General features: G+C 48.4%; 2 protein-coding genes across 6 annotated transcripts in view; both read left to right on the top strand.

Annotated features, from left to right (window-relative positions):
- Positions 1–13,988, top strand: part of Fkbp6 (FKBP prolyl isomerase family member 6 (inactive)) — a 31,695-nt gene that overhangs the window by 152 nt on the left and 17,555 nt on the right. Inside the window, exons 1-8 of one of the 5 annotated variants that reach the window (XM_040731517.1) lie at positions 10–144; positions 227–344; positions 3,367–3,456; positions 5,767–5,969; positions 7,216–7,335; positions 11,480–11,674; positions 12,049–12,158; positions 13,325–13,527. In XM_040731517.1, the coding sequence (XP_040587451.1) occupies positions 88–144; positions 227–344; positions 3,367–3,456; positions 5,767–5,969; positions 7,216–7,335; positions 11,480–11,674; positions 12,049–12,158; positions 13,325–13,430 (999 nt within the window). In that variant the 5' untranslated portion in view covers positions 10–87 and the 3' untranslated portion in view covers positions 13,431–13,527. Of the gene's footprint in view, positions 1–9; positions 145–226; positions 345–1,642; positions 1,812–3,366; positions 3,457–5,766; positions 5,970–7,215; positions 7,336–11,479; positions 11,675–12,048; positions 12,159–13,324; positions 13,530–13,988 lie in introns of those variants that run through there. The other 4 variants (XM_040731521.1, XM_040731518.1, XM_040731519.1 and 1 more) reach the window with 4 other exon arrangements.
- The window catches only part of LOC121134002 (60S acidic ribosomal protein P1-like), a 27,835-nt gene extending 13,847 nt beyond the window's left edge, over positions 1–13,988 (top strand). The window contains exon 4 of the mRNA XM_040731522.1: positions 13,561–13,988. Coding sequence (XP_040587456.1) covers positions 13,607–13,951 — 345 coding nt within the window. The 5' untranslated portion in view covers positions 13,561–13,606 and the 3' untranslated portion in view covers positions 13,952–13,988. The remainder of the gene's footprint in view (positions 1–13,560) is intronic.

Raw genomic sequence — 13,988 nt, 5'->3', positions numbered from 1 at the left:
GTACGCAGGGAGCGGGGGTCGGGGCAGCCTGGCAGCACGAGCCAGGGAGCCCCCGGAGCGCGGCCAGGGAGCCCCCCGAGCGCGGCCATGGGCGGTAGCACCCGCGGCCCGGGCACCCTGGACGGGGACGAAGTCCTGGGCCAGGTGAGGGCGGGCGGGAGCAGGACGGTGGCCCGGGGAGGCCGGGCGGCCCCATCCCTGAGGCCTGCGGTTTCTCTCTTACCAGTCTCCCTATGAGCGACTGAGTCAACGGATGTTGGACATTTCTGGGGACCGAGGTGTGCTGAAGGATATCATCCGGGAGGGGGCCGGCGACACCGTGACACCCGATGCGTCCGTGCTCGGTATGGAGGCCCCTAGGCTGGGGTTTGTCCTTGGGAAACGACGCTTTAAGGGGTTTTTGGGTTTATTTTGTTTTTTGGGGGGGGGTTTGTTTTTTGACACAGGGTCTCACGCAACCCAGACTGGCCTCGTAACCGCCTGTGTGGCTGAGGAAAGTCTCAGTCTTTCAAATGTTGTGACTACGGGTGGGCAGGACTACATTTTATGTGATGCTGGGGACAGAGCCCGGCGCGTTGCTAGGCAAACCCTCTCTGCCCAGCCCTGTTGTTAGTTAGAACCCCAACGTCCTGTGTGTAATTTAGTAACCCTGAAGTCCTGACCCTTCCTTCCTGTACTTCCCAAAGTTGTGGGATCACAACATGTGCACCAATCTGGTTGGTTATTCTTTGTTTTTTATTTCCAGACAGGGTTTCTGTAGCCTTGGCTGGCCTAGAACTCGCTCTATAGACCAGGCTGGCCTCGAACTCAGAGATCCACCTGCCTCTGCCTCCTGAGTGCTGGGATTGAAGGCCTGTGCTACCACCGCCCGGTTTAGAGCCTTCTTTTGTAAGAAGGAACTAAACTGAAGTCATTTTGGATAAAACGTCCATTTTTAATGAGGGTCGAATAAAATTTAAGTTCCCAGGACCTCCCCAGGCCCCCTGGGTAACTGCCATCCTGTTTGGCAAGGTGAGACAAGAATGGAGGGGTGGTGGGCCAGCTGCTTTGCTGCACTTGGGTAAAGCAGCAGTGAGAATAAAATAAATGTGTGATGGTGCACGCGGGAGTCAGAGGCAGCAGGGCCTCTGTGAGTTCAAGGCCAGCCTGGTCTACAGCCAGGGCTGTTATACAGAGAAACCCACCCGGTCTTGAAAAACCAGAGAGAAAGGGCAGTGGAGAGAGAGAATAAGGTAAGTGTACCACAGAACAGTTTTCCTCAGAGAGTTCCACCATCCTGATTGGTGGGAAAATGCAACTGTAATTTGGCACAGATGTTTGTGGTTTTCAGTTTAAAAGCTCTTTAACATTCTGGCTGGGGTAGCGGGGAGTAGTTGAGCAGTGACTTGTGTTGGTTCCAAGTGGACTCCATGTCACTTTTGTTTCAAGGTGCTGAGAGATTGAACATAAAACCTAGGTGTCTTGAAGTGTAGGGTTGCATATTTCAAAATAGGACATTTTGTAGGGCTGGCTGTGCTCCTCCTGAATGGAAAAGGGTTGGTTTTTGAAAAGCTGGCTGGTCTCAAACTCTATGTAGCTAAGATAACCCAGAGCTGTGGAAGAATATTATTTTAAGGTGTGTGACTTTTGTTTATCCTGCAAGCTGAGATTGTTAAACACTTGATGGCCAGTACCTGAGGCAGGAGCAGGGCTGGCAGGGCTGGCAGTCGGAGAGGACAAACAGAAGGGAGCGAGGCGGAGCAAGAAGAGAGCAACAAGGACAGGAGGGCGTCACCAGACGGCCACCCATCCAGCCCGGAGTGAGAGTGAAAGTAAGACCAAGGAAGAGAGCTAAGAGAGCCCACAGGCCAAAGGTAGTCAGGGATACTTAAGACAAGGTAGCAAGAAGTAAACCAACCTAACGCTGCCTGCGAGTGATTTGTTTGGGAGCTGGGTGGTGGCCCCCTGTTCTTTGCTGCAGTTTCGGTGATGAAACACAAACCAGCAAACTCAACAAACCCACATGGAGTTCACTGGGAAAGGGAGTGGAGGGAGAGGCAATGGAAACAACAGGCTGGAAGTGCTTGTTTAAAAGGGAAAGGGAGCGGTTTAGAAGAGGCTCAGCAGTTGGGGCCATTGAGACTGCAGTCATGGAGCTGCCGTTGGCCCAGCTCCCCATGGCCCTAGCTCCTAGTGGTTTCTTCATACAGAGTCCATATGCAGCCCCTGAACACATACACAACGTAACCATGCAACACAGGGACTTTTGAGTTGTCAGCATAATGTCAGGATATCAACAAGGAACACTTTGAGGAGCGACCACCAGGGGAAGACGGATCCCCGGGTGAAGGAAGGTAGCCTGGGGGAGAGACTGGAGGATTAGAGAGGCCCTGAGACCAGGAAAGGTTCCCTAAGGAGGAGGCGCAGGCCCAGGAGAGGGCTGGCATGGAGTGATAGGTGGGTGCTAAGGAGAACACCGGGCGGGAGAAGGAGAGGAGTCAGGAGCAGGAACAGGGCCAGACTGCCCAGGACCCGGGGAGAGGGAGAAGCCAGGATATCAACCCCCTCAAAAGAGACAAAAGATCAAAAACATTACAGCACAGAACTTCTGATCCTGCCTTTGCCTCCCAAATTCTGAGGTCACTCATGTATGCCACCGTGCTTAGTTATATGGTGCTGGGATGGAACTCTGGGCTTCATGCTTCATGCCAACTGAGCTACACCCTCCAGCCTTCATTTTATTGTTAGTTTCTTGAGACAGGGTCTCACTGTATAGCCCTGACTGGCCTGTAACTCCATATGTAGGCCAGCCTAGCCTTAAACTCAGAGATCCACCTGTCTCTGTCTGCCTCCACAGTGCTGGGATTAAAGACATGTGCCACCAAGCTCAGCTTTTTTTTCCCTTTCTTTCTTTCTTTTTTTTTTTTTAATACATGATCTCCCTGTCTCCCAGGCCAGCGTAGGACTGGCACTCTTCCTGCCTCAGCTTCTGTAGATCTGGGATGGCAGATGGCTGCCACCCTTGCCTGCTTCGGGGTTTTAAGACGTAGGTTCCAGACCCCCTGTGAACGGTGAGCTGAGGGTCAGCAGGAGAACCCTGAGCATCAGAGCACCACCAGAAGCTTTCCTATGGGCCTGAGTGCCAGGCAGCTTAAACTCATTTAGTGGTGTTTTTCCTAGACAGGGACTCGTGTGTCTGGTGCTAGCATAGAATTTGCTATGTAGCTAAGGCTGCTCCTGTCTCCACTTCCCAAGTGCTGGGATTTAGACGTGCACCACCATGCCCTTCTAGTTGTCTTGTGTCCCTGTGGCTGACGTTGCTGTGATGGCTCTGGGAGTGTCTTTGGATTGTTTTCCTCACACTTGTGCTTTTTCCCTCTGCTCTAGTGAAATATTCTGGGTATCTGGAGCACATGGACAAGCCTTTCGATTCTAATTGCTTTAGGAAAACACCTCGGCTGATGAAAGTTGGAGAAGGTAAGGTCATGTAGGCAAACAAAACAATGATATGTTGTGGGATTGTCACAGTGTCCAGAGACACAGTTCTTATAACTGAGCTTGGATTTCAGGGAGGCACCAGGTTGTCTGTCACTTTTCTTCTTGGGACTTTATTTTTGGGTGGTAGCTTACCCAATAAGCTTATCTTGGCATCCAAGTTACCCTTTGGGAAATGTCTTTATTTATTTATTTATTCATTTATTTATTTTGGTTTTTCGAGACAGAGTTTCCTGTATTGCTTTTGAGCCTGTTCTGGCACTCACTCTGTAGACCAGGCTGTCCTCAAACTCACAGAGATCTGCCCGCCTCTGCCTCCCAAGTGCTGGGATTAAAGGTGATCGCCACCAAGCCCAGCTTGGGAAATTTTTCTATTCTTGATTTTTTTTTAAATTCTTTGCATATGTTGCCTACATGTATGTGTGTGTGTCCAGTGCCTGTAGAAGCCAGAAGAGGGTGCCGAGTTCCCTGGAACTTAGGTAGTTGTGAGCCACGATGTAGTTACTTGGAACCAAACCCAATAAGTCTTTTAATTGCTAAGGCATCTCTCCAGCTACAGGGTATCTTTTAAGACAGAATTTCACTGTACATCCCACATTGACCTTGAATTTAAAAGCCTCCTGCCCCAGCTCTGGAGTGCTGAAATGATAAACATGAGCCTTATACCTGGATCCACTGGGCACTTTTCCTTGTGCATTTAGGAAATAAATGTAGTGAATAATTTTTTTTTTGGTTTTACAAGACAGGGTTTCTCTGTATTGTTTTGGAGGCTGTTGGTCCAGCCCGGCCTCAAACTTACAGAGATCCGCCTGCCTCTGCCTCCCGAGTGCTGGGATTAAAGGCGTGCGCCACCACCACCTGGCCTTTTTTTTTGGTTTTCAAGACAGGGTTTCTCTGTATTGTTTTGGAGGCTATCCTAGAACTTGCTCTGTAGACCAGGTTGGCCTCAAACTCGGAGAAATCCACCTGCCTCTGCCTCCCAAGTGCTGGGATTAAATGCGTGTGCCACCAATGCCTGGCCTGTAGTGAATACTTAACTCCCCAGCATGTGTAAGTAAGACATTGTGGGGTCTGGGAGAATGGCTCAGTAAGTAAAGTGCTTGCCATGCAAGCATGAGGACGGGCTTTCCATCCCACAGAACCCATGTTTAGAAAGCAGCCAGATGTGATAGTGTGTGCTTATAATCTCAGTGCAAGGGAGGCAGAAACAGATGGATCCCTGGGGCTCTCTGGCCAGCCTAGCCTACTTATCAGACTCAAGGACAACGAGAGATCCTGTCTCAGAAAACAAGGTGGATGCCACCTGAGGAATGACATGCATACTCAACACACACGTATCTTAAGAGGCTGTGCTCAGATGAAGAGAACCCTGTCCTTGTGGACCTCACTAGGGTGGGGAAGGTTGGCCTTTACTCCAGAAACTAAGTCATAGAATTGAATGAAATATAGGGCTATGGGAAATGTTCTGGGTTTGCTTAATGAAATTATAATTACCGTCTTTCTGGTAATTACCGTCCACAGGCGCTTCATGAAAAAGAAGGCTTGAGATGAGAGTCCTGGGGTTTGAATAGGATCTCCACTAGGAATACAGAGAAAAACAAAAAACAAAAACAAAAAAGGCCAGGCGTTGGTGGCTCACGCCTTTAATCCCAGTACTCGGGAGGCAGAGGCAGGCGGATCTCTGTGAGTTCGAGGCCGGCCTGGTCTACAAAGTGAGTTCCAGGACAGCCTCCAAAGCTACAGAGAAACCCTGTCTCGAAAAACCAAAAAAAAAAAACCAAAAAAAACCAAAACAAAAAACAAAAACAAAAAAGATCTCAACTAGGGGAGTGGAGAGATGCCTCAGGTTTAGAGTACTGATTGCTTTTACAGAAGATGGGGTTCAATTTACAGCACCCACGTGGTGGTTCACAACCATCTAGAAGTCCAGTTCCTGGAGATGTGATGCCCTCTCTGGTCTCTGAGGACATTGCATGAATGTGGTACATATAGGCAAAACACTTATATAAAGATACGCATAAAAATAAAGACAAATCTTTCAGAGTTTCAGTTAGAGTAGACCACAGACGTTGAGGGCAGAGTGCTCTGAAGAAAGAACAGACTGTGTGACAGGGATGGAGCTGTGAAAACTGGCCTTTGGGGAAAGCAGGGCAGCAGAGACAAGACTGAGCATTGAGTCGGGGCACCTGTGCAAAAGACTTGGGCTGGCACACACACTTGGAGTAGAAGAAACTGGTAGCTTTGAATGGGATGCTGATAAGCTTCAGTCGAGTTCTCTGTCCTTTCTTCCAGATATTACACTCTGGGGTATGGAGCTGGGGCTTCTAAGCATGCGCAGAGGGGAACTGGCCAGGTTCCTATTCAAGCCAACCTATGCTTATGGCACCCTGGGGTGCCCGCCCCTCATCCCTCCAAATGCCACCGTCCTGTTTGAGATTGAGCTGATTGACTTCCTCGATTCTGCGGAGTCAGACAAATTTTGTGCACTCACAGCTGTAAGTTCAAGACCTCAGATTTTCCAGTGCTTTCTAAAGAGGGAGGGATTGGATTGCATTTGGGTGGTTCTGTTAGATCGCCTGCCCTGGGTCCACACCAGCCTCATGTGCAGTGGGGTCTGCTTTCCTAGGTAGTATAAGGTAGATTAGTTCTGGGTTAGCTGTTTGCTATCTAGTCACTCTTCGCAGCTGCTTTTCAGGAAGTTGGTCACTGGTAGTGAGGGTAATTGAGGATTGGAGATACAATTCAATGATAGAGGTTTTGTCTAGAATCCCCCACTGATGGGCTGGGCTATGTAGGTCAGTGGTAGAGTAATAACATTAACAAGCCTAGGTTCCATCCCCAGGACCATAAAAACAAGCTAGAGAATTTGTTCCTCCTTGAGATTTGAAAGAGGCTTTTACTAACTTGACAGGATAATTGTGATATGAGGTACAAGCTGAGACAGTCTGAGGAAAACTGGGATACAGAGCCACAGTTCTCATAACCCTTGTCTTTCCTATGTGGACTTCACGCCTGCAGCCCATAGAAGCAGAGCTTGTAATCCCATCAGCAATCACATGCGTGTCTCTCTGGCGCTGTCATCCACCCACTCAGGAATGGTGGCAGCTGAGCGTCCATTCCACACTTTGCTGCTCCGTGTGACTGGGTCTTCCACACTAACTAAACTGTCAGTGCCTCAGTGAGTGTCTCACTTTTCTTTCTACAGAGTAGATGGTCCTGCACTTACCTGGGTTCTGATTTGGGGCTCTGGGTAGGGGTTTTTTGTTTGTATGTTTGGTTGTTTTTTTGAGACAGAGTTTCTCAGTGTGGCTTTGGCACCTGTCCTGGAACTCGCTCTGTAGACCAATCTGGCCTCGGATTCACAGAGATCCTCCTGCCCCTGCTTCCTGAGTACTGGGATTGAAGGCGTGCACCACCACTGCGCCACTGCCCATCCCTGGATAGGGTACTATGGGAAGTTCTGATACAAAGCCAGGCTAGCAACACGAACACATAGGACCCTCAGGTTCTGTGGATGGTTCTGCTTCTGGGGGAGTCTGAGGAGGATCCCAGCAACCACTGACAGCTGTGCTGCTCTGTAGGCGGGCCTGTTACTGCACCCACCTGTGTGGCCTCTGCATGCACCACACAAGGGAGTAAGCAGACTTCATGGTCCTCGAGGAAATGCTGAGGGCTGTAACATGGCTGCCGTTGTGCGCTGGGGCTTTGGGCTCTGTCACTGCTCTTGTCTTTGGTCTTCAGGAGCAGCAAGAACAGTTTCCACTTGAGAAGGTCCTCAAGGTAGCAGCAACAGAGAGGGAGTTTGGCAACTACCTTTTCCGCCAGAATCGCTTCTGTGATGCCAAAGTGAGATACAAGCGGGTAAGAATGCTCTGAAGTGTATAACCCAGAAAACTTTCATCTTTAAATGTTATGTGTATGGATGTGCCGTTTGCATGTGTGTCTGCCCACCATGCGCATGCCTAGTGACTGCAAGGCCAGAAGAGGACATCTGATCCCTGAGAATTGATCCCTGGGAACTGGAGTTGCAGATAGTGTGAGCCACCCTGTGGTGTTTGGAATCAAACCTAAGTCTTCTGGAAGAGCAGCCAAAGCTCTTGACCTCTGAGCCATCTCTCCAGCTCCAGACACTTAAGAATGTGAGCTTCATCTCTTTGCTACCTTCATGGGCAGCCACTAATAAGGTCACACATTAAACCAGGCAGTGGTGGTGCACGCCTTTAATCCCAACACTCAGGAGGCAGAGGCAGGCAGATGTCTGAGTTTGAGGTCTACAGAATGAGTTCCAGGACATCCAGGGCTACACAGAGAAACCCTGTCTCAATTAAAAAAAATAAGATCACATTAAACCGGCCTGGTTGTTCATGTCTGTAATCCCAGCACCTAGAAGGCCGAGGCAAGGGGATTACAAGTCCAGGCAAGCCTGGCTTCTTCGTAGGACCTGTCTCAACAAACTAAAAAAGGGCGGCTGGGGAGAAGTAAGAGTGCTTGCTTTGTAAGCATGAGTATCTGAGTTCAAATCCCGGAACCTGTATAAAATGCTGGGCACGGATGCTGGAAAGATAGTGTAACAGGTAATACAGTTCCTTATGTTATGGTGAAGTCCCACCTCCCCACCGTAAAATTACTTTTGTTGCTACTTCATAACTAATTTTAGTACTGTTATTAATCATAATATCTGTGTTTTCCAATTGTCTTAGAGATTACTGTGAGAGGGTCATTCAACCCCAAAGGGATTTCAATCCACAGGTTGAAAACCAATGAGATAGAGTGATACAGTGATATTTGACATTGTCCTCTGGGCTCCTCATGGACATACCAACCCACCCACATATGTACACACCATACACACATTACCATACATGCATTATATATAGAGAAAATCCTTGTGTTAGAAGGAAATGACTGCAGGGGAGTGGGGGCTGGGTGATATGAAATAATGTTCTCTATGTTGATCTTTTTTCCTTTTGTTTTTCAAGACAAAGTCACTTTCTAGCCTAGACTGGCCTCAAACTCATGGTAATCCTACCTCAGCCTCCCAAGTGCTGGGGTTTTAGGCATAAGCTACAGACTTGGCTCTGTGTGTTGATTCTGTGTGTGTGTGTGTGTGTGTGTGTGTGTGTGTGTGTGTGTGTGTGTGTGTGTGTTTGAGACAGTCTCACAGTGTACTCTTGGCTGGCCAGAACTCTTCTTTGTAGACCAGGCTGTCCTTGAACTCAGAGATACACCTGCCTCTGCCTCTGCCTCCCAAGTGCTGGGATGAAAGATGTGCATTACCACGTCTGGTCTGTATGTTGGTCTTGGTGCTGTTTTCGTGGGTATACTTGAGTTATGAAAGTTCATTAATTATGTACTTAATTTATTTTTACATATATGTATGTATGTATGTGTGTGTATATATATATACATATATATATAATTTTTTTTGGTGTTTCGAGACAGGGTTTCTCTGTACTGTTTTGGAGCCTGTTCTGGGACTCGCTCTGTAGACCAGGCTGTCCTGGAACTCACAGAGATCCACCTGCCTCTGCCTGCCTCTATCTATCTATCTGTCTGTCTGTCTGTCTGTCTGTCTATCTATCTATCTATCTGGTCACATTCTTTAAATTTGGTATTTTAAGAATTGGCTTCCTGGGGAGGGGGGAATAGCTGAGTTGGTAAAGTGCTTGAAAGCAAGCATTATGATTGAATTTGTCCTGAGAGCCATATTTAAAAATAAAGAAAGTGTGGTAATGCCTGCTTGTAATGCCAGTATTGGGAAGACAGAGACAGGCAGATTCCTGGGACTCCCTGACCAGCTGGTGTGAGGTGCATGGCAAGCTTCAGGCCAGAGAGAGACTGTCTGAAAAAGTGAGGTGCCGGGCCCCTGAGGAGTGACACCTGGGCTTGTCTCCGGTGTCCATGTGACTTGCAGGTACGCACACGCAGTAGGTATGTGTGCACTCATGCTGATGCACACAGGTAAGCACAAAAATTCCCTGCCCCTGCCCCAAGGAGTTCATTAATTTTAAATTCCTCATGCCTGCACCACTACACAACCAGCAGTTGTAGTTGACATCTCTGGGTCTGTCCATCCCTCATACCATGGAGATTGGTGTCACTCTGTGGCAGTTCCGGTCTCAAGCTATGTGGAAACAGTATTATCCCCCATACCCATTAACAGCACTGCATTTGCCCATCCCAGAGTCAATGTTCCATTTCTCTAGAAAACAGGCCTCCTGGGCTAGGGATTCAGCTTAGTTGGTGGAATTGACATGCATGAAATCCTGGGTTTGATCCAGGTGTTGATGGTGCATGCATTTAATCCCAGCACTGGGGAGGCAGAGGCAGGCGGATCTCTGTGAGTTCAAGACCAGCCTGGTCTACAGAGCGAGTTCCAGAACAGGTTCCAAAACAATACAGAGAAACCCTGTCCTGGAAAACAAAAAACAACAACAACAACAAAAAGAGTACAGAGGCTGGGCGGTGGTGACGCACGCCTTTAATCCCAGCACTTGGGAGGCAGAGGCAGGCAGATCTCTGTGAGTTCGAGGCCAGGCTGGACTAACAGCCTCCAGAACAATACAGAGAAACCCTGTCTTGTAAAAAAAAAAAAAGTACAGAGGATCTGTTCCCAGCACTCCAAGGGATCTGTTACCTCTGGTCTTCACTGGCACCTGCATTCACGTGCATATACCCACAGACAAGCACACAGATATGCATGCATACACATAGTTAAAAACAAGAAATTGAAGGTTATCCTTTGCTACATAGTGAATTTGAGGGCCATCCTGGGCTATATGAGACCTTATCTCAAAAATCAAAAAGGGGTGGGGGAAGCCTGGCATGGTGGTACATACCTTAGTCCCAGGATTTGGGGGCCAGAAGCAGGCAGATTTCTGAGTTCAAGGCCAGCCTGTTCTGCATATTGAGTGAGTTACAGGATAACCAGGGCTATGTAGAGAAACCTGTCTCAAAAAATCAGGGATGGAGCACTGAAGGGATGGTTCAGCAATTTAGAGCACTTCTGCTCTTACAGAGGACCCAAGTTCAAGTCACAGTGCCCATATAGTGACTCACAGCTGTCTGTAACTCATAAATCCAGTTCCAGGGAATATGATTCCTTCTTCTGATCTCTGGGTACCAGGCACACATGTGGTACATGTACATACCGGCAAAACATCCATACACAAATTGTTTTACATCAAAAAGAAGCCAGGTGTAGTGGTGTACATGTTTAAGCCCAGGAGGCAGAGGCAGGCGGATCTCTGTGAGTTTGAGGCCAGCTTGGTCTACAGAGTGAGTTCCAGGACAGCCAGGGCTAAATAGAGAGACCCTTTCCTCAAAACCACACATGCACACGCGCGCGCGCACGTGCGCGCGCTGTTTCTGTGTAGGGGTATGTACATATGAGAGCCCTGTTAACAGAGGCCAGAGGCATGGGATTCCTCCTATAGCTGGACTTACAGACAGGTGTGCGCCACCTGATGTGAGCGCCAGGAATCCAGCTTGTCCTTGGCTCCTGTTGAATATACTGTCATTATTCCTTTTGAGGCAAGAGTAGAAGATGCATGTTGTCTGTCTCACTCAGGTTTGCATGCCTTCTCCTTTTACAAACCTTCAAACTGGACTAGAGAGATGGTTCAGTGGTCAGGAGCATGTATTACTGTTGTGCCTCCTAATGTGGATGTTCCCAGCATCCACATTAGGAGGCGCAGGATTACATGTAACTCCAGTTCCAGGAAGATCTAGTACCCTTTTCTGGCCTCCACAGGCACTATACTCACATGCACACATCCTGTCCCATATATATACATATATATGTATGTATGTATGTATGTATGTATGTATAATTTTAGTTTAAAATAATAAAAATAACTCTTAAAAGAAGCCTCCCAACTTTTCTATATATTAACCTTGTGTCCTGAGAGCTAGATGAATGTCTTTCTTAGGTCAGTAGTTCTGTGTGACTTGTAAGGATATAGGACTGTCCCTCCTGACCCTTTGCCTTTCCTCCTCTCATCAGGCATTGCTGCTGCTTCACCGACGCTTGGCAATCTGTGAGGAGCAGCACCTGGTAGAGCCTGCTGAGCTTCTGGTCCTCCTTAACTTGTCTTTTGTGTACCTGAAGCTAGACCGACCAGCCATGGCCCTGCGCTATGGGGAGCAGGCTCTGCTCATTGACCAAAGGAATGCTAAGGCCCTGTTCAGGTGCGGACAGGTGAGTTGAGGATAAATGCCCAGGAGAAGGAAGTGAGGAGAGGGGCTGTGGCCTCAGTCAATAAAGTGCTTGCCAGGCATGCCAGTCTGGGAGCCTGAGCTCATTCTTCAGAGCCCAGGGTACTAGAACCCCACACTGGGGAGGGAGAAAAAAGCTGATCCCTGGAGTTCACTGGCCAGTCAGCTTAGGTGAATTGGGAGCCCCGGAGCCCCGAGGAAGATCTTGTCTTGAAAATAAGGTGGGCTGCTCCTAGAAGGAAGCCAAGTTGACCTCTGGTCTCCAGCCACACGTGCACTTTTGCACTCCCACACACAGTAGGTCTCACATGAGCCACAATTCTAATCTCAGCCTAATGCCCTGTCCATTCCTCACAGGCTTGCCTCCTTCTAACTGAGTACGAGCAGGCCCGGGACTTTCTAGTGAGAGCTCAGAAGGAGCAGCCCTGCAACCATGACATCAATAACGAGCTGAAGAAGCTGTCCAGGTGAGAGCTGAGGTAGCTGTAAGAATTCTAGTCCAACCATCTGGATAGAGGACAGGCTAGGAGTATTGCCCCTGCTGGCTCGGAGGCAGCCATCTCACGTGCATGGTCCGCACTCATTGTCCCGAGCTGGCTGTCTCTGAGAGGGGAGCTTCACTTGTAAGCATTTCGCTCCTTCCTGGTGACCACCCTGCATCAGCACTCGCTAGAGAAGGGCTCCACGCAGCTCCTTTGTGTATGTTTATGGGTGTGTGTAGGACAGAAAACAGCCTTGAGTGTTGTGCTTGGGATTCAGCACTTAGACTGAACTGGTGGCTAGTCTCAGAGATCCTCCTGTCTGCCCCTGCCCCCACCCCATCCCCACCCCATGCTGGAATTACAGACACTCTGCACACACTGGGTCTGGCTTAACGTTGTGCTGAGGATCTAAACTTGGGTCCTCACAAACTGAGCTATTTCTGTAGTCCCCCATGTGACCTTTAAAAAAGGTTGTTGTGCAAGCCAAGTATGGTGGCCCACTCTAGTAGTCCTAGAACTTGGGATACTGAAGCAAGATCACAAATGCAGACCTTCTAGGGTATAAAATAAGACACTCTCAAAAATGAGGAGGCTCAGCAGCTGAGAGTCCTTGGCATTCTGATGCCTAGGCCTACATGGTGGAAGGAGAAAATTGGCCTACAAGTTATCCTCTGACCTCCATACATGGTGTGTACATGTACATACTAAATAAATACAAAAAGCCTTTTTAGGGCTGGAGAGATGGCTCAGAGATTAAGAACACTGGACTGCTCTTCCAGAGGTCCTGAGTTCAATTCCCAACAACCACATGGTGGCTCACAACCATCTGTAGCAAGATGTAGTGCCCTCTTCTGGCCTGCAGGCAAATATGCAGACAAAACACTGTATATGTAATAAAAATAAATAAAAAAAATTTTAAAAGCCTTTTTAGATCTTCCACAATAAAGAAAGTCTTAATCAGCACTCAGGAAGCAAAGGCAGGTAGATCTCTTGAGTTTAAGGCTACCCTGTCTACAGAGTGAGTTCCAGGACAGCCAGAGCCACACGCTCCTTGCATTGAAAAACCAAAATTAATTTTTAAAAGCTGTACTTAAGACTCTTACCTATTTAAAAATCACCTGAGACCCATTGTTCCTCATGGGTCTTTCTAGGACCACAAATGAGCTGGTGCTGTGCGACTCATTCATAAGTGAGAAGGACATTAATCTTTTGGAAATGTTAAGTTTTGGGAGGTCAGCAAAATGGTTCAGTGGGTAAGAGCTCTTGCTATCAAGCTTGATGACATGAGTTCCTTCTTAAGACCCATATGCTAGAAGGAGAAAACTGGTTGCTCCAAATTGTTCTCTGACCTCACAAAGACACTTGAACTCATCCCCAATACATACAAGCCCTCACTTCATCCGGCGACTAGCACCGTGCCGGCAGTCCGCAACATGGCCTCCGTCTCTGAGCTCGCTTGCATCTACTCCGCCCTCATCCTTCACGCCGACGAGGTGACGGTCACGGAGGATAAGATCAATGCCCTCATTAAAGCAGCTGGTGTCAATGTTGAACCTTTCTGGCCTGGCGTGTTTGCAAAGGCCTTGGCCAATGTCAACATTGGGAGCCTCATCTGCAACGTAGGGGCTGGTGGATCTGCGCCAGCAGCTGGAGCCGCGCCAGCTGGTGGTCCTGCCCCCTCTACTGCTGCTGCCCCAGCTGAGGAGAAGAAAGTGGAAGCAAAGAAGGAAGAATCTGAGGAGTCTGATGATGACATGGGCTTTGGTCTTTTTGACTAAGCCTCCTGTTAACATATCCAATAAAAAGATGAACCTG

Source organism: Mesocricetus auratus, unplaced genomic scaffold, assembly GCF_017639785.1.
Source record: "Mesocricetus auratus isolate SY011 unplaced genomic scaffold, BCM_Maur_2.0 Super-Scaffold_100025, whole genome shotgun sequence".
Taxonomy (NCBI): Eukaryota; Metazoa; Chordata; class Mammalia; order Rodentia; family Cricetidae; genus Mesocricetus; species Mesocricetus auratus.
This window is presented reverse-complemented; position numbering and strand designations above follow the sequence as displayed.